We start from the raw sequence: 25,028 nt of genomic DNA, 5'->3' as shown, positions 1-25,028 counted from the left end.
ACTGTGTCCAACAGGCAAAATGTGAACCCTGCCTTCAAAATGGCTGCCTTTATAGAGTACGGGACATGGATACAAGTTAATACATAAAGACACAGCACACCATCACACACTCACTGCTCTTCTGACCGCAATACGGTCTTTGTTTCTGCCGCGGTTATGGCTAACTGGGTAGAAACAACAAGGGGAAAAATGTACAAGGGCCTCATTTCCATTTGCATAGAAATCTCCAAACCACAAAAAATATAATTAAAACCGTATTTAGCCACATTATCCCACAATAAGGATATATATATATAATATAATATATGAAATAAAAAAATGCTTCTACTTAAACACACGCTTACGAAACGCATCGTAGGACAGACTGCAGGTCACGGAGCACACACAACGGGATTAGGACTCTTGTTAGTGGTCATCGGTGGGTGCAGATTTTTCCTTTCGCTCCCCGTCTCCCTCCCCTCCCCAATCTCTACTCCTGTGGTGGGATAACTCAGGATGAGACCAGGGAGGTGTAAGGTAAACAAGAGGGATACAACGGAGACCAAACAGGATTGAGTCTTCTCTCTTTCTCCTCTTGCATTCTTCAGGCTTTCTTTGGTGGTGGGGCCAATTTGATGATTTCCTCTTCTGAAGGCTGCCTTATAATATCTAGGGAAAAAGAAAAATAAAAAATTTCTTTTATAACTGAAAGACATTTGAAGACCTAGACTGGTAAATGCATAACAAGTAGTGTTGAGCAAACTTAACAGTTTGGGTTCGGCAACATTATCTGAACCCAAATGCTCAGCATTTAACTCCTTGCACCTGGAGAAGTTGAATGCCGCCCTAACGTCCAAGTACGCCAACCACCAAGAGTCAAATGCTCAGCGCGTTGTGGTTCGGAGAACGTTGCCAAAACCACACAGTTCAGCAAGTTCGTTCAACGCTATTTACAAGCCTAGGTGACTCCCTAACTTTTCTAGCAATGGCCACCATTCTATCCACAAGAAGAGGCAGTCAATGTTTCCAGAAGTTGGCACCCACAGTGACTAACTCTTTTGTATCAACCAACCTCGGGGAGCCTTCTGTCTGACCCTAGGCCCTTGTCACCTTAGTCTTGGCAATATGTTCTAATATCACTTTTGGGTTATTTTCGATTTAAAAAAAGTTGGAGGACCTAAATCTACAGCAGGGGTGTTAAACTGTGGCCCTCCAAAACTACAATTACCATCATACCTGGACAGCCAAAGCTTTAGCTGTGCAGGCTTTAAGAGCATTGTACTGTAGTTTTGCAACAGTGGAGGTCCACCGGTTTGACACCCCTGATCTACAGTATTCAGTGGGCCATGGTGGACTTACCTTTATATTTCTTAGCACTAGGGATGCGGGTGAGCTTTGTGTCGAGTTCTTCTTCTGCTGAAATTTTCAAAACTTTGGTCCTGTAGTCGATGACCATGGTGAGAAGGTCGGGACGTCGAGAGATCTCAAAGATGTGTTCTATGTAGGAGAGGTTATCTGGAGAATGGACAAAGATGACATTAAAATATCATAATGCCTACAGATCATTGGCTGTTTTACCAATTCAAGACTGTATAGTAGATACTTAGACAGAGTACAACCCTCTTGTTCTTAAAGAAGGAGGCTTGTCAACTTGTCACAAGGACTGGCTGTTACTTCAAAATGTTTTGTCAAAGTTTTGATCCTTCTGGGTCTCTGTGTTGAGACCCCGTCATCTGCTAGATATAGTTGGGAGAAGTGTGCGTTAAACATTTTTTACTCCCTGTTGTATCTTTGTGACCCAGCTGGACTTCTACAGAAAATCTATGGGCATGTCTCTTGTTGCACACAGTAGAAAAAAACAGCGGCCATAAACGTCACAACAGGTTCTAGCGATCAGTTGGGGTCTATGACAGGTGACTGATACAGTTTGGCATCATTCAAACATCATCCAAGCTAAACTAAGTGTCACTAAGCTAAGTGTCGCTGGACCTAAAGAAGGTAACCCTTTCCAACAAAATTCTTAGAGGGTTATCTAGAATTCGAAAAGCACAGCTGTTTTCTGTAAAAAAAGAAAAAAGCACCTAACTTATTATTAGTTATGTCCGTTAGCAAAATATCCTTAATTCATTTTTAAAACGTATATTTAGAAAAATTTAAGAATTTTTTTTTTTTTTTTTAGAACTTTTGAGAACATTTTTCCTGACAGAAATAGTGAAAAAAAAGCGTAAAATAATAGAAAAAAAAAATAACTAAAAAAAAAAATTAATAGCACTTGATCTGTATAAAGATCTGTGGAAAGAGAATGTCTCCTTGTGTTTTCAGAGAAGCCTAATTGTCATATCGGATTTGCAGACAAGAGCCTGATGCCCGGGTGACATAAGGTACAATGCTTTGGTTGTTTGGCTTCAGAATGGTTCAGGCTTTCACGGATTGTTCTGCCAGATAACAAAGGCCTAGTCCTTGCATTTACTTCCAGTGAATACATGACCCTGTCCCGGCACTTCCCCCCCGCCATTACCACCCCCGGTCACATTGAACAAATGTTCCTCCTTGTAAACGTCTTTAGGTAGGTTTTCACATTTCTTGCTTTCAGGAAAACCCTCGGCTAGATCTTCTGTCGTCGTGATATATTATTGATATACCGCTCGTTCGCCAGGTCCCGGCATCTTGACAGACTTGTAGCAATGTGGCCTGGAGAACTGGAGCCATCAATGGGTTGGTCGTGAATAATACATACCGTTCATGCCTTGTTTCCATGCGTAGGAATTTTTGAGTGGCTGGAAAGAGGAGAATGACTGAATTCTTTGAACGCTTACTTCTGTTCTACGGATGTAGCAGAGCTGAGTTTGTCATTTCACAAGTCACATGGATATAACTCGACTTGACCTGTTGGGCAGTAATATGGTGGAACCTCCTATACGACTCAAAGAGACAACATGAGTGAAGAACATCCAACTAGGACACCTCATCCCTGTTAAGGGACTTGGCCTCATGCCTAACACCTGACCTGGTTCTACTAAACAGGACTTGGATCACTATAGAATACTATATTGATTTACGTTCAAACCAGTAGGAGACTGGAGATGAAGGTTGGGTCTCTAATACAAACTTTTGAAGTAATTGCATTATGTCAACTCTACTCCCAATGTCCCCACTTCGCCCACTTAACATGGCAGCCTATAGGGAAGGTTCTTTGAGTTGAGTTCTGGCATAAGCTGTTTCTATCCCCGCGTCTCGATGGTTTCACTATATTGCGTCTCCTTCCTCTGTACTTACAGATCAGAACACAAATCGCTCTAAGTTACAGGGACCAAGCTCCACGTTGCCAGGGAACCAGGTTGGCAATGAGATGCCGAAGCTCAGGAAAGGTCACCCAGTTCCAGAGCTCCAATGTAGAGAGAAATGTCACTTTAATTATAGTGTGAAAATAACAATCTCCTGTGCAAACAAGACTGGAGATAAGGGGGGAAGGGCGCCACTCTTCACTATCACTGATCATAAGCATTGGTAGAGGCATGAATGACTAGTAATAGCTCCTGTATCATCATATCCATCACACCTTATTGCTCAAGCTCCGTTGTATACATATGGTACAGGACTTTGGTGAGGAATATGTCTTCTCCATCTTTGGTCCAACACTATATCACACAACTGTACATGGCTCCAGTGTCTGGTCAATCCAATGACATAGTGGTGGTCGTGAGGTTGTTGGGTAGAGAGGTGGCCCCATTTTTCCTCCATGTACACAGTTGTTGTTGTCTGTGCTTAACAATGCTGGGCACTGGTTGGTTAGAAATAATTGTATTGATGGAAACGTCTTAAATTAAAGGGTCCATAGTCATGCTAAAGGCTACGCTCTACTATCGGCTGGTGTGTACCATCACAATATCATAAAGCCCACCGATAGGAGCCCTTCTGGGTAGTTTGGGAGATTGTGGTAGATTTAGAGGTTGCGACATCTCTAAGTAAATTCGGTCTTGAAACTATTACATGAAGGAAGTGCGGTTCAATGTTATACCCCCTCCTCCCCATGGGGTCAATGGTGCTGGCAGTGGGTTCGGCCATATGTATGGGGGCCTCCTGTCTCATCACCGACGGAATTAGGTAGTGATAGGATTTATTTGTCTGACCCTTTTTGTTCTCAGAGAGATAAGCCGCCCCAGAGCTGTCTGGCTGCAGTTTACTCCTCCCCACCCTAGAGAGAATGCAGGGATGTTTGGTCATGCCGAACGTTCATGTTGTATAGGGAGGACATGAGGTGTATAGGTATGGTAAAAATGGTCATATACTCTCAATAACAGTTATCTCATCTGATCTCCCCATACACTTAACCTGCTGATATGTCCCTATTGCAGAGGAGGTAGGCATGTCTCTTACCTTCCTTCTCAGCACTGTTCCGGTGCAGTTACTCCTGTGCTCCACAGCCCGGTGAGGCAGTTAGGAGTACTGCCCTGCCCCCATGGTGCTAATCTCACCCGCCCCCCGACCGTTCCGCTCCATTCATTATCATTAGAAAGGGGTGGGCCAGCTGGAGGGGGCAGATCGGCGCTATGGGGGCAGGCAGTGCTCATAACAGTGCACTAGTGCTTACCCCTTCCTATAGAGGGGAACTATCAGCAGGTTAGACGATTCTAACCTACTGATAGTTCCCCTTTAAACGTTCATCCATGTTTCCTCTATAGGAAGGGTTAAGCTAGAGGCAAACAGCTCTGGTGCCTTCTTTCTCCCAGAACAATAGGGTTGGGTGGGAAAAATCCAACACACCTTACCCTTCTCTTCCCCGAGAATCGTGAGACGGCCATAAACTTTAGTCATTTGGCCGAACCCCTATTGTCTAAAGGCTGTATTACACGGCCCGACTCTGAGGAGCAAACGAGCGCTGTCAGCGCTCATTTGCTCATCGTTCCCCGTCTGCTGCCGCCGCTATTCCACGCGGCTGCAGCGAGCACGTGAGTCCTGGGAGGGCCGGGGGAAGCTGCGGGGGGGTCGGTTGATCGTTGCCTCCTATTCCACAGGACGATTATCGGCCATAACGGCTGATATCGGCCGAAGACGGACGATAATCGTTCCGTGGAATAGGGCCTTAAGTTGTATTAGTACTGTATGTAGCTCCCTCCGATTTTCCCCCAACAGACGATGGATCAGAAAAGTCGAATTTTTATGCATAATCCTTCTTTTCTCCTGGAAATAAGCGGTTGCCAAAGGTGTCTGGCAGCAGCTTACTCTCTACATCCTACTAAAAGTACAAGTCTGTTCAGCCGACATCCATTACAGGTGTATTATCATCTAATATAAGTATCGTATGAGCACTATGTAGATTTTAGTCAGCAGTTTAAGGAGGGGGTCGCCATATTGATGATAAAATGACTTGATTTTAACACATCTCAGCATGTTCGTTTTCTCAGCTCACTCCAGAAATACAGCTCTCCTGGCGCGTAGACATCTCGGTGCGGCTGAATTGATAGCGTGCTGGATACGTACACCGCTGTGTAAAATGCGCTTGTTATTTTTTCGCCCAGAGCCTTTAAATAAATCTTGGTTTAGCAGATGACAAGGGGTTAAACGTTTTCACAGTGGCAGGGGAGCAGCATCGCTGGCGGTGGTCCCTTCGATGGAATCAGACAAGCATTGGCATAGCAACAGAAGACTCTAACACAGGCCTGACCAGCAGTGTGCTGAGAACTGATGTAAAGGCCTCTGTATGAGTCCCTCCCTCCTACTGCGCCGTAGGACATGAGCGCTTCTGTAATTATTCCTTCTCCTCGGCTAATGTTCCCGATATAGAGAATATAGCGGCAGACCCAGCGTTCCTCCAGGCTGGTGTATCTGTGGGAAATGGCGCAAATTCATTGGACATACTGTGATGTGCAATGTGCCGATAAATGTATCTTCCCAATAAACCATAGAGAGGGACTATTTTGCTATTTCTTTCCTATTTGGAAACCATCAAGAAGCTGCTGTAGTAGCGGTAGGGAACCTTGGCTCTCCAGCTGTTGCAAAACTACAACTCCCATCATGCCTGGACAGCCAAAGCTAAAGCTTTGGCTGTCCAGGCATGATGGGAGTTGTAGTTTTGTAAGAGCTGGAGAGCCAAGGTTCCCTGACCCCTGTGCTATAGGTTGTGGTAAGGCTGGGTTCACACTGCGTTTTTGCAATCAGTTTTTTTTCAAAAAACGGATGAAAAACGGATTGCAAAAGCGGATGCATTTGTGTGCATCCGTTTTGATCCGTTTTTCCATTGACTTTCATTATAAGAAAAACGGATCAAAACGGATCCGTTTTTTTTTTGACGGACACAAAAACGTTGCTGACACTATTTTTTCTGTCCGTTAAAAAAAAAACGCATCCGTTAAACGTATGCTAAAAACGCAGTGTGAACCCAGCCTAACTTGAGGACCTGAAGGGAGATTTATCAAACATGGTGTAAAGTGAAACTGGCCCAGTCGCCCCTAGCAACCAATCAGATTCCATCTTTCATTCCTCACAGACTCTTTGGAAAATGAAAGGTGGAATCTGATTGGTTGCTAGGGGCGACTGAGCCAGTTTTACTTTACACCATGTTTGATAAATCTCCCCCCTGGTGTTTCTGGTGACCTGGATCCTAAATATCCGCAAATGTCATAATAGGAATTGGGCATAGTCAAGGCACAGTGTGTAATAGAGAAGGAGATATAAGGCCCCTTGTTATCTGGAGATTATCGAGCCGCAGGTTATGCCCCAGTATTTAGGCCTTACCTTTTGCCAATTTATCGTGTTTTTCCAGGAAATTGAACCAGTCTTGGCAGGAGGTAATTTCCTCGCTCTTCTCGCTGGGGATATCCTCCTTGCAGGCTGATTTTAATTGGTCTAAATCCTCATTGGTAATGTTCTCAGAAAGCTCCTGCAACAAAGCGTCGTACTCCTCCATGGTAGCCTGTAAATAAGATAATAATGGGGCTTATATTATATATGTATATTATCCTTACAAACAAAAAATATAACTACTATTTCATGTATATTTTATGTACATGAATATAACTACTATAATACCACTCCTATATACAAAAAATATAACTACTATAATGCTGCTCCTATATACAAGAATATAACTACTATAATACTGCTCCTATATACAGGAATATAACTACTATAATACTGCTCCTATATACAAGAATATAACTACTATAATACTGCTCCTATATACAAAAATATAACTACTATAATGCTGCTCCTATATACAAGAATATAACTACTATAATACTGCTCCTATATACAGGAATATAACTACTATAATACTGCTCCTATATACAAGAATATAGCTACTATAATACTACCCCCTATACCCAAGAATATAGCTACTATAATACTGTCCCTATATACAAGAATATAACTACTATAATACTGCCCCCTATATACCAGAATATAACTACTAGAATACTGCCCCTATATACAAGAATATAACTACTATAATACTGCTCATATATACCAGAATATAACTACTATAATACTGCTCCTATATACAGGGATATAACTACTATAATACTGCGACTATATACAAGAATATAACTTCTATAATACTGCTCCTATATACAAGAATATAGCTACTATAATACTGCTCCTATATACAAGAATATAACTACTATAATACTGTTCCTATATACAAGAATATAACTACTATAATACTGCCCCTATATACAAGAATATAACTACTATAATACTGCTCCTATATACAAGAATATAACTACTATAATACTGCTCCTATATACATGAATATAACTACTATAATACTGCTCCTATATACAGGAATATAACTACTATAATACTGCTCCTATATACAAGAATATAACTACTATAATACTGCTCCTATATACAAGAATATAACTACTATAATGCGGTTCAGGGAAGAAACAGAGTGCTGCACCTCACACCTATGGCTGATACTAGTGCCGCTAGGCTAAATAAAAAACACATCAGAATTTAGTGTATGAATTGATCAAGCCATACTGCCCCATGTACCTCGTGCCGGTATCTGATACACATGGGTCCCTACACTAAGTCCACACCGTGCCAGTCAGTGGCCACCAACCCCGCAGGCACGCACAGCCAGGGAACGGGGGCCATGGGACGGCCCTGCGACCCCCATGCCACAGGACCAGACCCAAAAACACCACACCAGAACCCGGCCAGCACCGCCGGCGGAGAAGGTCGCCCCCAAGCAGCACAAGTCTGGATAAGGAATTACACTCACCATAGCTGCAGCAAACAGAATGGGAAAAAAACAGGAGGGATTAAAACCATGTGCACTCAGGTGTCTCCTGCTATACCATATCCATACTTGTGTCGTTTGGGGGCAGCCTTCCCTGCCGGTGGTACTGGCTGGGTTTTGGTGGGGCTTTTTGGGTCTGGTCCTGTGACATTGGGGTTGCAGGGCCGTTCCATGGCCTCCCTCCCCTGCACGTGCACGCTTTGCGGGGTTGGCGGTCGCTGACCGACACGGTGTGGAGTTAGCGTAGGGACCCGTGTGGACCAGAGGACCTGCGCGGTGGTACACGGGGCAATATGGCTTGATCAATTCATATACAGACACTCTGGTGTTGATTTTTAATATAGGCCTAGCGGCATTAGTATCAGCCATAGATGGGATGTGCAGCCGTTCCATTCTCTCCAGTTCGTGTTTTACAGTTCTCCCTCTCTGAACAGCTCGCACTCCTTTATAAGACCCACATGACCAAAATTAGCAGGATATGTCTGTGCTCACATGTCTGGACCCTATGTCTTCCCCATTCTGTGAGAGCAGCAATGGTAAGTGTAATACCATATCCATACTTTTGTCGTTTGGGGGCAGCCTTCCCCGCCGGTGGTGCTGGCTGGGTTTTGGTGGGGCTTTTTGGGTCTTGTCCTGTGACATTGGGGTTGCAGGGCCGTTCCATGGCCTCCCTTCCCTGCACGTGCACGCTTTGCGGGGTTGGCGGTCGCTGACCGACACGGTGTGGAGTTAGCGTAGGGACCCGTGTGGACCAGAGGACCTGCGCGGTGGTACACAGGGCAATATGGCTTGATCAATTCATATACAGACACTCTGGTGTTGATTTTTAATATAGGCCTAGCGGCATTAGTATCAGCCATGGATGGGATGTGCAGCGGTTCCATTCTCTCCAGTTCGTATATAACTACTATAATACTGCTCCTATATACAGGAATATAACTAATATAATACTGCCCCTATATACAGGAATATAACTACTCTAATACTGCCCCTATATACAAGAATATAACTACTATAATACTGCCTAGTATATACAAGAATATAACTACTATAATACTGCCCCTATATACAAGAATATAACTACTATAATACTGCTCCTGTATACAAGAATATAACTACTATAATACTGCTCCTTTATACAAGAATATAACTACTATAATACTGCTCCTATATACAAGAATATAACTACTATAATACTGCTCCTATATACAAGAATATAACTACTATAATACTGCCCCCTATGTACAAGAATATAACTACTATAATACTGCTCCCATATACAGGAATATAACTACTATAATACTGCTCCTATATACAAGAATATAACTACTATAATACTGCTCCTATATACAAGAATATAACTACTATATTACTGCTCCTATATACAAGAATATAACTACTATAATACTGCTCCTATATACAAGAATATAACTACTATAATACTGCTCCTATATACAAGAATATAACTACTATAATACTGCTCCTATACACAGGAATATAGCTACTATAATATTGCTGCTATATACAGGAATATAACTACTATAATACTGCTCCTATATACAAGAATATAACTACTATAATACTGCTCCTATATACAGGAATATAACTACTATAATATTGCTGCTATTATAGCTTGCTGTGTACGGGGGCCATGTTGACCACTGTCCACAGCTGAAAAGCCTATAATGGGACAGCATGACACCTTGGCGGCACTACACATTATTAGGCGGCAGGCTGTTTTAATGCTCTGGCTGATTGGTGTATGTAATGTATTAATCATAGGATAATTCTTCAGCTGCTATTGTGTTCTCCTGTATTGTTTGCAGAAGTTCATGATGACATGTGACGGAAGTAACAGATTGGATGACACTCGTTGAATGCACCACCACTGACATGGTGTCTTGAGTGTGTCAGGTTGTCGCCCGCTCTCCGGCACAGTCGAGGTGATGAAGTGTTAATGACACAACAGTCATCAGTGTTCCAGTTTTGTCTTCATACTTCACACCCCTTGTGCGGAGATATAAATTCTCTGCATTCCTATGAATTAACAGCTTCAGCTTCCCCGATGAACTCCGTCTATTGTCTATACGTGGCTGTGTGTCACTAGGGGGGATGACGTGGCCGAGGCACCATGTGTAGCTCCTCACTGGATGCTCATCTACACCTAACAAGGTGGAACAGGTTGCCTCAAGCTTCTTTCCTCCGAACTGAGGTCTTGGCCTAACCTGGTTATTAAAGGGGTTCTCCAGCGCTACAAAAACATGGTCTCTGATTTTGCAACTCAGAGCCTTGTTACACAGAACGATTATTGTTCGGAAAATCGTTAGATTGTATAGTTTAGTGTAACAGCAGACAACGATTAAACGACCAAATCGTTAGTCGTTTCATAGATTTTGGACCTATTTTTATCGTTTGCAAATCGTTCGCATGGAATAGGACGTAGTTCGGTCATTTGCAGAAGCGGCGAACGCAATAGCGACGACAAGACGACCGCAAGAACGATCATAAGTAACGATCATCGTTCCGTGTAATTGGGCAAACGATTTCAGGTTCGCAATAGCGGTCATTTGAGATCGTTTATCGTTAATCGTTGAAAAATCGCTTTGTGTAATATTATTACACAAAGCGATTTTTCAACGATTAGCGATAAACGATCTGAAACGACCGCTATTGCGAACTACCTGAAATCCTTCACCCAATTACACAGAACGATGTTCGTTACTTATGATCGTTCTTGCGGCCGTCTTGTCGTCGCTATTGTGTTTGCCGCTACTGCAAACAACGTTTTGTTCCATGCGAACGATCAACAATAAAAATAGGTCCAAACGACTAAAGATTTCTTGTTGGTCTTTTTATCGTTGTCTGCCATTACACTAAACGATAAGCGCTCAAACCCGAACGATCTAACGATTTTTCGAACGATAATCGTTCCGTGTAATAAGGCCCTAAGTTTCATTAAAGTGAATGGAGTTTAATTGCAAACCACACCTGACCTGGAGACAAGAGTGGTGCTGTCTCTGGAAGAAAGTTGCCATGTTTTTCTAATGCTGGATAACCACTTTAATGTGTAGATCCCAAGAACTTGACCCGCACACGAGTCCAAACAAGGGTCATCTATGTGTGCAGCCCTTCTTATTGTACTAGTGACATAGTTTATTCCCTGATCACCAACACAACCGCCCCGCACCCCAACCCCAACGGCGTCCACACAAGGGGGAGACTGGCTTTATGTAGCTTCCATTGTACAAAACAGAGATTTTTGCTGTTTCGAGAAAAAGTTGGCCAAACCCACCGATTTTGATGGGACCTACTGATAGGGCTCTCCCTAAAGGTCCCCATACACCTTCAATAACTGACAGCCGAAGAGTTTGTCCATCAGTTATCCCTCCCGCCCCCACCCGTCCTCCTCACACACAGGAACCCCTCCCCCTTCCCTGCAGCGAACCCCACAGGGGTAGGCCATAATGAGAGAGCTCTTCTTGTGCTTTAGTTCCCCCAAAACAAAGGGGTGGGTGTGATTTTCTATTACTCTCGACCCCTATCTCCACCGCCAGCCAGGAGAGATAACTGACAGCCGATCGGTCATTCAGGTGTATGGGCACCTTACCTCTCCGGACCAATGACACCAAGGAAGAAAAGAATTTGTATTTTCCTTGAGAACCAGATGAGTTTGGCTTAACAGGCCTATTCCACAACTCGATAATCTTGTGGGCAGGGCTGCACAGACATCATTATTGATGTGCGTGCAGTCTTTGCTTTAGTCAGCCATTGGCCATGCATCACCTATCACTTGGAAAGCTGTGCGGCCATGATTTTTTGACATGTTTACTTGCTTGTCGGCTGATAATTTCTCCATGTATATATGTAATTAAAACAATACATCAAAAGTGTATGACCACTTTATTGGGTCCAATCATGTACCTGGTGGTCTACAGGCTGATACCTACAAACCTGAATATTACAATACTGTCAAAATGTTTCTGACCCCTCCCACAACACAACCACCTGTCCTCCTGGTGTTTTTGGTGGTTTCCCCACAGGAGCCAACCCTTGGCTGGGCCCTTCCCGGAGGGATATCTGGCTAGTCCTGTGTTTCGAGACGCTTCAATGAGGCTCCATGGGCTCTTCTTTTCCATATTAAAGTTGAAGGGGGGTCATTGTTCCCTGATGCCTTTCGGGTAAGTTAGTTGGGGGTCTCTCTCTTTTTAGAGAGGGCTTGCAGTCTTGTGCACTTTGCATGTTTGAGAACGTTCCCTACAGATCTTCACTTTACGAAATCCGGAGCTGCCTGACGTGATGTGTCACCTTCCCGCTCACAGCTCGGAGAAACTAATTAACAGTTATTAGCTCCATCTTTACACTTGATTGCAGGGGAGACGGAGGGGGGAGGGGCAAATCCGAGGGGTGTGAAGAGAAATGGTAAAAAACGGAACAGGTGACGGCCGGGAAGATGTGTGCGGCAGGTGTGCCCCGCCGTCTACTGGAAGGATCACAATTGATGCTGTTCTAATGAGGTTACACATCCTCCGCTGCTTCGTGCCGGTGTAATAATTATCATGCATTCTCTGTCGAGGTGTCAGCCACAGAAACTAATTGGCCAACCACAGGTTAATTTTACTGGTCGGTAAAATTGTAAAAAAAAATAAAAAATTGTGGCTTTTTGTTAGAGGATTTTTTTAAAAGAAACACTCAGATACATTGTGTTATTAGTGTTGTTGGTCCTGCAGGGGCGGGGCTTGGGTTCTTGTCAGGCTCCGCCCCTGCAGACCCTGGACTACCTAAAACACTGTGTATACATTTGCCTGTTGTGTTAAAAAATGGCAAAATATCAATAAGAAGACACCTTAAAGAGAATTTCCATTTTATAGGGCATTGAGGAAGGTATCTCTAAACACTTTCATGGTCCTAAAATCCAGGACCTTTTCAGCACCTCCAGGAATCTAGTGGATGTATCCACTAGGACCAGGTACCCAACCAATCCATATGTGCACTGTAGTAATTATTAATAACCAAGTCTGACCCTTATGGGGCAAAGTAGTAATGTAAAGCCCCTCCCAGTGCTAGAGAGGGGTAATAAGGTACTGAATTCTCTCTCCCAACAAATTAGAATGGTATTTGGGGTATTTGGCTACCTTCACTTAGTGATACTTTGTATGCGATCACTCTACCCTGGTAGATAGACCAGTGGCTGATTGGGTAGACCAGTTATCTGCGGATAGTGTTTTCTAATTAGTGGTACTTCCCCTTTAAATTTCATGGTCAGTGCCACCGGGAATCCACTGGCTGATCCCAATTGCCTTCTATTACATAACCAGTGCCAGGCGGAGGCCGACATGCTGTCTGTGATATTAACACACAGGGTAAACGCAAGATGACGGTGATCTCTGCAAACTGCTCCCTATACTGTCTGCAGGATCCTGATGGTGATCCCATGTGACACAGACTGGAGAGACTGGCTGCACTGCACATGCACTGCCACAAACCCGCATCCACCGTATGTGCACAGCGAGGGTGCTCACACAGGACTGGCCTCCAGAATGTCTCGGTAGAACATAGTATCGCAGATGATGGGCTTAGATACAGCAGCTCAGCAACATGATGGAGTATCTCAGCAAAGAGTATCAAAGGGATAGGGTTGGATACAGCAGCTTAACAGACAATATCTTGTGATACTCTCCTAGCAAATAGTATCATACAGGATAAGGTTAGATACAGGAGTTCAACACTATCACACATGATATTCTTACATGCAGAAAGTATCGCATATGATAAGATTAGATACATCAGTGAGTCATATCAATGGGTTGCATATATTGGCTTAGCAGAAAGTATCACAAACAATAGGTTAGATCCACCATCTCATCAGACAGTATCACACATGATAGGCTTAGATACAGCAGCTCAGCAGACAGTATCACACATGATAGGCTTAGATACAGCAGCTCAGCAGACAGTATCACACATGATAGGCTTAGATACAGCAGCTCAGCAGACAGTATCACACATGATAGGCTTAGATACAGCAGCTCAGCAGACAGTATCACACATGATAGGCTTAGATACAGCAGCTCAGCAGACAGTATCACACATGATAGACTTAGATACAGCAGCTCAGCAGACAATCTTGTGATACTGTCTCAGCAAACAGTATCATAGAGGATAAGATAGGTTTAGATACAGGAGGAGAAACAGACACTATTACACATGATATTCTTACATACAGAAACCAAGCAGAAAGTATCACACATAATATGATTAGATACATCAGTTCAACAGACATATGATAGGATTAGATACAGCAGCTCCACAGACAGTATCACACAGGAAAGGCTTAGATACATCAGCTGAGCAGGTGGTCTCAGCCGGATCCACGTGACACCCCGCTATGAATACTGAATGAATTTCCAGCCGTGGAAAAGTGCGGCGGGAGAGGAGAGTGATTCAGAGTCAGGAAGGGGCAGATGCGGAGGATTCCTGCCAGGAGAGCTGAGGGTGACTGAGGAGCAGGCCGCTGTGCCAGCCGGGCACCGGATGATATCACCGCCCTCACCCAGCAGCCAGGCCTGACATCAGCCGCCCCACCAAACCTGCTGGGGACACATTAACTCTTTCCACAACACAACATTTCTTGTTTTGGTTTTGCCCCCATAATGACAGCCAAAGGGCCCTGAACCAACCAGGGTGCCCCCATAACAGCAACAGCCAGAGTGCCCCCATAACAGTGACAGCCACAGGGCCCCCATAACAGTGATAGCCACAGGGCCCCCATAACAGTGATAGCCACAGGGCCCCCATAACAGTGTCAGCCACAGGGCCCCCATAACAGTGACAGCCACAGTGCCCCCATAACAGTGACAGCCAGAGTGCCCCCATAACAGCGACAGCCAGAGTGCCCCCATAACAGTGACAGCCACAGGGCCCCCATAACAGTGATAGCCACAGGGCCCCCATAACAGTGACAGCCACAGGGCCCCCATAACAGTGATAGCCACAGTGCCCCCATAACAGTGTCAGCCACAGGGCCCCCATAACAGTGACAGCCACAGTGCCCCCATAACAGTGACAGCCAGAGTGCCCCCATAACAGCGACAGCCAGAGTGCCCCCATAACAGCGACAGCCAGAGTGCCCCCATAACAGTGATAGCCATAGTGCCCCCATAACAGTGACAGCCACAGTGCCCCCATAACAGCGACAGCCAGAGTGCCCCCATAACAGTGATAGCCACAGTGCCCCCATAACAGTGACAGCCAGAGTGCCCCCATAACAGCGACAGCCAGAGTGCCCCCATAACAGCGACAGCCAGAGTGCCCCCATAACAGCGACAGCCAGAGTGCCCCCATAACAGCGACAGCCAGAGTGCCCCCATAACAGCGACAGCCAGAGTGCCCCCATAACAGCGACAGCCAGAATGCCCCCATAACAGCGACAGCCACAGTGCCCCCATAACAGCGACAGCCAGAGTGCCCCCATAACAGCGATAGCCAGAGTGCCCCCATAACAGCGACAGCCAGAGTGCCCCCATAACAGCGACAGCCAGAGTGCCCCCATAACAGCAACAGCCACAGTGCCCCCATAACAGCGACAGCCAGAGTGCCCCCATAACAGTGATAGCCACAGTGCCCCCATAACAGCGACAGTCAGAGTGCCCCCATAACAGTGATAGCCACAGTGCCCCCATAACAGTGATAGCCACAGTGCCCCCATAACAGTGTCAGCCACAGGGCCCCCATAACAGTGACAGCCACAGTGCCCCCATAACAGCAACAGCCAGAGTGCCCCCATAACAGTGACAGCCACAGGGCCCCCATAACAGTGATAGCCACAGGGCCCCCATAACAGTGACAGCCACAGTGCCCCCATAACAGCGACAGCCACAGTGCCCCCATAACAGTGATAGCCACAGTGCCCCCATAACAGTGACAGCCACAGTGCCCCCATAACAGCGACAGCCACAGTGCCCCCATAACAGCGACAGCCACAGTGCCCCCATAACAGTGACAGCCAGAGTGCCCCTATAACAGTGACAGCCACAGTGCCCCCATAACAGCGACAGCCAGAACGCCCCCATAACAGCGACAGCCAGAACGCCCCCATAACAGCGACAGCCACAGTGCCCCCATAACAGTGACAGCCACAGTGCCCCCATAACAGTGACAGCCAGAGTGCCCCTATAACAGTGACAGCCACAGTGCTACCATAACAGCGACAGCCACAGTGCCCCCATAACAGCGACAGCCAGAACGCCCCCATAACAGCGACAGCCAGAACGCCCCCATAACAGTGACAGCCACAGTGCCCCCATAACAGCAACAGCCAGAGGCTGCATGATTCCCGTTTACAAGTGTTCCTGTGTCCTCTATGGGGAGGGGTAAGCCGGAGCTCTGGCTGTTGTTTATCTCTTCTAGAACAAAGAGGTGGTGATTTTCCATCATGGTCTACCCCTATCACCACCGACATCATCTGTCAGTAGTCAGTTAGGATGGCACCTTTTCAATGGTCACTGGTTTTAATATAATGTCTGATAGTCTCACATATTATACAAGTCCTCTCTGTATATAGTCAGGACTGTACATGTCCAGCAGGTTCCCTGTCAGCCGGAGACACAGCAGATAGAGAAGGTGACGGCGACATTGTCCAGATCGTTTCCTGTCCCTTTTATTTAGAGGCGACTTCCTTCTTACCTAAGATTCCAGTCACACATCTCCATTATCCGGTTTACTTCACAATACTGTGTATAATCCTGAGCCCCCCAACCCGACACCCGCCCCCATCTCAGATACTCATCCAATAATACAGTGGTGCCTTGGATTAGGAGCATAATCCGTTCCGGGACGGCGCTTGTAATCCAAATTTACTCTTAAACCAAAGTAAATTGTCCCATAAGAAATCATAGAAATGCAGACAATTGGTTCCACACCCCAAAAATAATGATTTATTATTCTGAATAACATGTAAAACAGATGAAACAAACATTCAGAAACAGCAGAATCTGTGATATTATAAGTTACTGTACAGTAATGGGGAGGATGGGAAACACAAGGGCGGACAGAGACTGCAGGGAGCATGAGGGAGTGAGCAGGGCAGATGTGGGCACATACATGCAGCACTCTCTGTCCGGGGAGAGAGGGGTTACAGCTATGGAGAGATTACCTCCACAGTCCTGTCCCCTGATGTAAGCCCCAGCCTGAAGTGGATCTGCTATGATTTGGAAGGTGAGGGAGACTTCCTGGGTCAGAGTACAGTGCTGTAGACCCCGCTATGCAGGCCATGCCCCTCCCCCACTCCCACCCAGTACAGGGAGCTCTTACACCAAAGCAATGCTCTTACACCAAGTCACAATTTTGAAAAACTGGGAGCTCTTATACCAAAACGCTCTTAAACCAAGGTACTACTGTATATATTATCTGTACCACTTCCATACATGCTATGGGACACCTCTGCAGCTGCTGATTGGCTGGTCACACCTGCAATGTCACGACCCCAGGACCCGGAAGTGGATGAACAGCGGGACTGATCGGTAAGATGCCGGCGGGGCTGCGGGAGCGAGGGAGGTAAGTGCACTGTATTATTTTCAAAAGACCTATCCCCGGACATATATTAGAAAAGGCTCCTGACCGGAGTGCCCCTTTAAACGTGAATATCATCCAAAATGTTTCTGTAGCTCTCACAGCAAATCTTTTCATGTACATTTATACAGTAGATTAGAACATTCCCTTAAAGGCTAAAGAATAGGTGGGGGAGGGTCTTGTGCAGGAAAGGGGGAACAGGTCTATGGTGCAGGGAGGGGGCACAGGTACTATGGTGGGGGAAGGTCTGGTGCAGGGAGGGGCACAGGTACTATGGTGGAGAAGGTCTGGTGCAGGGAGGGGGCACAGGTACTATGGTGGAGAAGGTCTGGTACAGGGAGGGGGCACAGGTACTATGGTGGAGAATGTCTGGTGCAGGGAGGGGGCACAGGTACTATGGTGGAGAAGGTCTGGTACAGGGAGGGGGCACAGGTACTATGGTGGAGGTCTGGTACAGGGAGGGGGCAGAGGTACTATGGTGGAGAAGGTCTGGTACAGGGAGGGGGCACAGGTACTATGGTGGAGGTCTGGTACAGGGAGGGGGCAGAGGTACTATGGTGGAGAAGGTCTGGTGCAGGGAGGGGGCACAGGTACTATGGTGGAGAAGGTCTGGTACAGGGAGGGGGCACAGGTACTATGATGGAGAATGTCTGGTGCAGGGAGGGGGCACAGGTACTATGGTGGAGGTCTGGTACAGGGAGGGGGCAGAGGTACTATGGTGGAGAAGGTCTGGTATAGGAAGGGGGCACAGGTACTATGGTGGAGAAGGTCTGGTACAGGGAGGGGGCACAGGTACTATGGTGGAGAAGGTCTGGTACAGGGAGGGGGCAGAGGTACTATGGTGCAGAAGGTCTGGTATAGGAAGGGGGCACAGGTACTATGGTGGAGAAGGTCTGGTACAGGGAGGGGGCACAGGTACTATGGTGGGGGAAGGTCTGGTGCAGGGAGGGGGCACAGGTAGTATGGTGGAGAAGGTCTGGTACAGGGAGGGGGCAGAGGTACTATGGTGCAGAAGGTCTGGTATAGGAAGGGGGCACAGGTACTATGGTGGAGAAGGTCTGGTACAGGGAGGGGGCACAGGTACTATGGTGGAGAAGGTCTGGTACAGGAAGGGGGCAAAGGTACTATGGCGGAGAATGTCTGGTACAGGGAGGGGGCACAGGTACTATGGTGGAGAAGGTCTGGTACAGGGAGGGGGCACAGGTACTATGGCGGAGAAGGTCTGGTACAGGGAGGGGGCACAGGTACTATGGTGGAGAAGGTCTGGTACAGGAAGGGGGCACAGGTAGTATGGTGGAGAAAGTCTGGTACAGGAAGGGGGCACAGGTAGTATGGTGGAGAATGTCTGGTACAGGGAGGGGGCACAGGTACTATGGTGGAGAATGTCTGGTGCAGGGAGGGGGCACAGGTACTATGGTGGAGGTCTGGTGCAGGGAGGGGGCACAGGTACTATGGTGGGGGAAGGTCTGGTGCAGGGAGGGGCACAGGTACTATGGCGGAGAAGGTCTGGTGCAGGGAGGGGCACAGGTACTATGGTGGAGAAGGTCTGGTACAGGGAGGGGGCACAGGTACTATGGTGGAGAAGGTCTGGTGCAGGGAGAGGGCACAGGTACTATGGTGGGGGAAGGTCTGGTACAGGGAGGGGGCACAGGTACTATGGTGGAGAAGGTCTGGTACAGGGAGGGGGCACAGGTACTATGGTGGAGAAGGTCTGGTACAGGAAGGGGGCACATGTAGTATGGTGGAGAATGTCTGGTACAGGGAGGGGGCACAGGTACTATGGCGGAGAAGGTCTGGTGTAGGGAGAGGGCACAGGTACTATGGTGGAGAATGTCTGGTACAGGGAGGGGGAACAGGTAGTATGGTGGAGAATGTCTGGTACAGGGAGGGGGCACAGGTACTATGGCGGAGAAGGTCTGGTGCAGGGAGAGGGCACAGGTACTATGGTGGAGAATGTCTGGTACAGGGAGGGGGCACAGGTAGTATGGTGGAGAATGTCTGGTACAGGGAGGGTGCACAGGTACTATGGCGGAGAAGGTCTGGTGCAGGGAGAGGGCACAGGTACTATGGTGGAGAAGGTCTAGTGCAGGGAGGGGGCACAGGTACTATGGTGGGGGAAGGTCTGGTACAGGGAGGGGGCACAGGTACTATGGCGGAGAAGGTCTGGTACAGGGAGGGAGCACAGGTAGTATGGTGGAGAATGTCTGGTACAGGGAGGGAGCACAGGTAGTATGGTGGAGAATGTCTGGTACAGGGAGGGGGCACAGGTACTATGGTGGAGAAGGTCTGGTACAGGGAGGGGGCACAGGTACTATGGTGGAGAAGGTCTGGTACAGGGAGGGGGCAGAGGTACTATGGTGGAGAAGGTCTGGTACAGGGAGAGGGCACAGGTACTATGGTGGAGAAGGTCTGGTACAGGGAGAGGGCACAGGTACTATGGTGGAGAAGGTCTGGTACAGGGAGGGGGCACAGGTACTATGGTGGAGAAAGTCTGGTACAGGGAGGGGGCACAGGTACTATGGTGGAGAAGGTCTGGTACAGGGAGGGGGCACAGGTAGTATGGTGGAGAAGGTCTGGTGCAGGGAGGGGGCACAGGTACTATGGTGGAGAAGGTCTGGTACAGGGAGAGGGCACAGGTACTATGGTGGAGAAGGTCTGGTACAGGAAGGGGGCACAGGTAGTATGGTGGAGAAGGTCTGGTACAGGGAGGGGGCACAGGTAGTATGGTGGAGAATGTCTGGTACAGGGAGGGGGCACAGGTACTATGGTGGAGAAGGTCTGGTGCAGGGAGAGGGCACAGGTACTATGATGAGAGAGGGTAAGGTGCAGGGAGGGGTGTAAGTACACTGTTGGAGGACAGAGAGACCCCTTATTGTAGGAGAAGTCCAGGGCTATGGTTATCACAGCACGCTGCTGACATTTATCAATGAAAAGGTCAGGCTGCAGATGGGGGGGGGGGGGGGGGGGCTGTCATTTTCCCTCCCCCTCCTACTTCTTCTCCAAGTTTCCAGCCTCTCTATAAAAGGTTGACGAGAGGTTGAGTAAAGTTTTCTTCTTGTTCAATGACAGGTAAAGGGCACGTAAAAGAGCTGGCAGATGAAGATCCTATACTTCTACTCTCGTCACATCCAGAGATGCATTCACACTTCTGCTGGGGTTTATCTGTACTGCATCAGCACCCCTGCAGTGTTTCACAGCATTGATATAAACACCACATCTCCCACAATGCACTACAGCTGAATATTATATATATATATATATATATATATATATATATATATATATATATATATACAGTGGTGCCTTGGATTAGGAGCATAATTCGTTCCGGGATGGCGCTTGAAATCCAGATCCACTCTTAAACCAAAGCAAATTTTCCCATAAGAAATCACTGATATGCGGACAATTGGTTCCACACCCCAAAAACAATGATTTATTATTCTGAATAACATGTAAAACAGATGAAACAAACATTTAGAAACAGCAGAATCTGTGATATTATAAGTTATTGTACAGTATAGCAATCAGCATGTGGTGTATAATGTATAGTAACTGTATAACCCTGATAACACTGCAGCAGCTGGATATGTGATATATAAGTTACTGTACAGTATAGCAGCATGTGGAGTATAATGTATAGTAACTGTATAACCCTGATAACACAGCAGCAGCTGGATATGTGATATATAAGTTACTGTACAGTATAGCAATCAGCATGTGGAGTATAATGTATAGTAGCTGTATAACCCTGATAACACAGCAGCTGGATATGTGATATATAAGTTACTGTACAGTATAGCAATCAGCATGTGGTGTATAATGTATAGTAACTGTATAACCCTGATAACACAGCAGCAGCTGGATATGTGATATATAAGTTACTGTACAGTATAGCAATCAGCATATGGTGTATAATGTATAGTAGCTGTATAACCCTGATAACACAGCAGCTGGATATGTGATATATAAGTTACTGTACAGTATAGCAGCATGTGGAGTATAATGTATAGTAACTGTATAACCCTGATAACACAGCAGCTGGATATGTGATATATAAGTTACTGTACAGTATAGCAGCATGTGGTATATAATGTATAGTAACTGTATAACCCTGATAACACAGCAGCTTGATATGTGATATATAAGTTACTGTACAGTATAGCAGCATGTGGAGTATAATGTATAGTAACTGTATAACCCTGATAACACAGCAGCTGGATATGTGATATATAAGTTACTGTACAGTATAGCAATCAGTATGTGGTGTATAATGTATAGTAACTGTATAACCCTGATAACACAGCAGCTGGATATGTGATATATAAGTTACTGTACAGTATAGCAGCATGTGGAGTATAATGTATAGTAACTGTATAACCCTGATAACACAGCAGCAGTTTGTAGATACAGGATGGAGCTGCAGATCCCCATAATGCAGTAGTGTAGTACAACAGGCTAGAATAGAGGAGCAGGGCTGCTGTCAGAGGTCTGTGTGGTCACATGACAGCAATGGGGAAGGGGTGTGTGTTCAGCATGGAACAATCAGGAAGTGAGAATCACATAGCTGTGCTGGCACATTATATACAGCAGTGTGTATAGCTGAGTGTAAGTGCAGGCACAGTAAAGCAGCAGTGTGTATAGCTGAGTGTAAGTGCAGGCAGATTATAGCAGGAATGGAGAGGATGGGAAACACAAGGGCTGACAGACATTGCAGGGAGCATAAAGGAATGAACAGGGAAGATGTGGGTCCAGTATAGCAGCGCACATTGTCTGGGGAGAGAGGGGTTACAGCTATGGAGAGATTACCTCCACAGTCCTGTCCCCTGATGTGAGCCCCAGCCTGAAGTTAATCTGCCATGATTTGGAACGTGACAGAGACTTCCTGGGTCAGAGTACAGGGCTGTAGACCCCGCTATGCAGACCATGCCCCTCCCCCACTTCCCCTTTCATCCAGCACGGGGAGTTCTTACATCAAAGCAACGCTCTTAAACCAAGTTATAATTTTGAAAAACTATGAGCTGTTCTTTCAAAGCGCTCTCAATCCAAGTTACTCTTAAACCAAGGTACCACTGTATATGTATATATTATAATATGTAGCTTTATATGCTAGGTGAACAATGACATTAATAGTCTACAAATACCCAATCTTTTACTTGTCACATGTAGTACCGCTTTTGTCCACTACCATCACCAAACCCTACTTTCTGCATTCACTACAATAGAACAGCGCCCCCAATGCATAATGAGCCAAAATAATTTACATCAAATCCTGATCTGTTAGTCGTAATTACTTTAAAATAAAGCATCATGCAGATGTGTATCATATCCTGTACTGTTCGGTAAGGAAGTTTCTAGAATCATTTTGCTTTCAAAAAGTGAATGACAAAATCCCTTTAAGAAGCTAGAACATAGGCACTGTTAGAAATTGTGATTGAGGCTAAATCTACCAGTGGTTTCAAGGGAGCCAGACATCCCGTTACCCATCATGCTGGCAGAGATGGGCGACAGCCAGGCAGCCCGGTGGTCATTTGTGGTGACCCCACCGCTCAGCATGATAATGCCATTGTGAGTAAGTGATACTCCTAAGTAGCGGCACCAGGATGGAGGTTACTGCGCCCCATCAGGTTATCATGTCTCCCATTACATCTCATTGCTGCATCTAATCTCTAGTGATTTTTTATGGTGGAAAATTACAGGAAAAATAGTCTCACAGATTGTTTGAATGATGGAGCATGATGGAATAACCTGGGTATGTAATTACATATGTACAGACGGTATATTATACATCTCCTGTATACAGTGATATGGAGCATGATGGTATAACCTGGGTATCTCCTGTATATAATTATATATGTACAGCTGGTATAACCTGGGTATGTAATTACATATGTACAGATGGTATATTATACATCTCCTGTATACAGTGATATGGAGCATGATGGTATAACCTGGGTATCTCCTGTATATAATTATATATGTACAGCTGGTATAAACTGGGTATCTCCTGTATATAGTTATATCCGTATAGCTGGTATAACCTGGGTATCTCCTGTATATAATTATATACGTACAGCTGGTATAACCTGGGTATCTTCTATCTCCTGTATATAATATACATCTATAGCTGGTATAACCTGGGTATTTCCTGTATTTAATTATTCATGTACAGCTGGTATAACCTGGGTATCTCCTGTATATAATTATATATGTACAGCTGGTATAACCTGGGTATATATATATATATATATATATATATATATATATACATATACAGCTGGTATAACCTGAGTATCTCCTGTATATAATTATTTATGTACAGCTGGTATAACCTAGGTATATACAATGTATATAATTATATATGTACAGCGGGTATAACCTGGGTATCTCCTGTATATAATTATATATCTACAGCTGGTATAACCTGGGTATCTCCTGTATATAGTTATATATGTACAGCTGGTATAACCTGGGTATCTCCTGTATATAGTTATATATGTACAGCTGGTATAACCTGGGTATCTCCTGTATATAATTATATATCTACAGCTGGTATAACCTGGGTATCTCCTGTATATAGTTATATATGTACAGCTGGTATAACCTGGGTATCTTCTATCTCCTGTATATAGTATATATCTACAGCTGGTATAACCTGGGTATCTCCTGTATATAGTTATATATGTACAGCTGGTTTAACCCCTCCGTCTCCTGGGATGGATTATACACCACAATGTCTCATAGGATCCTTACAAACAGGAAATGCTTCTCTCTCTGTCTCAGACACCAGAACATTTCCCGGGTGACATTTACATGGAATTATCCATACACCAAATCTGCCGAGTAACCGTGACTCAGGCAGTAGCGGAGCGTCCTGTGACCTGAATGTAAAGCAGGATGACGGCCATCCACAAAGCAGCCACAGTCATAGTGGCTAATAAACAAGTCAAGGGGGAGGGGTCAAAAAGTGCCACTAAGGTAAAGTGGTATAGTTGCCCATAGCAACAACACCATAGAGGTCTCCGCTTATCAGAAGCTCTACAGAGAATGTATGCAGCAATGTCATTGGTTGCTAGGGGAATGCCTAAGTCGTGCGTTTTAAAGGGAAATGGCACACTAAATTGGTCTAGTGGATATAAAAGTGACTGGAGGCCATTTTACTTTGCATTTAATTCCTCACCTAGGGAGGGAAGATAGTAAGGGAACTATTACTACGGCCCGATCATTTTATTAAATGAGC

At 45.7% G+C, this 25,028-nt stretch overlaps 1 protein-coding gene across 1 annotated transcript in view; it reads right to left on the bottom strand.

Moving 5' to 3' along the window:
• Positions 1 to 482: 482 nt before the first annotated feature.
• The window catches only part of PEA15 (proliferation and apoptosis adaptor protein 15), a 44,882-nt gene continuing 20,336 nt past the window's right edge, over positions 483 to 25,028 (bottom strand). Inside the window, exons 2-4 of the mRNA XM_069949234.1 lie at positions 6,715 to 6,892; positions 1,339 to 1,494; positions 483 to 648 (exon numbers count right to left, since the gene is read on the bottom strand). Of these exons, the coding sequence (XP_069805335.1) occupies positions 584 to 648; positions 1,339 to 1,494; positions 6,715 to 6,886 (393 nt within the window). The 5' untranslated portion in view covers positions 6,887 to 6,892 and the 3' untranslated portion in view covers positions 483 to 583. The remainder of the gene's footprint in view (positions 649 to 1,338; positions 1,495 to 6,714; positions 6,893 to 25,028) is intronic.

Source organism: Dendropsophus ebraccatus, chromosome 13 (assembly GCF_027789765.1).
Source record: "Dendropsophus ebraccatus isolate aDenEbr1 chromosome 13, aDenEbr1.pat, whole genome shotgun sequence".
NCBI classification, from domain to species: domain Eukaryota; kingdom Metazoa; phylum Chordata; class Amphibia; order Anura; family Hylidae; genus Dendropsophus; species Dendropsophus ebraccatus.
Note: the sequence above shows the minus strand (reverse complement) of the source record. Positions and strands in the feature narration are given on the sequence as shown.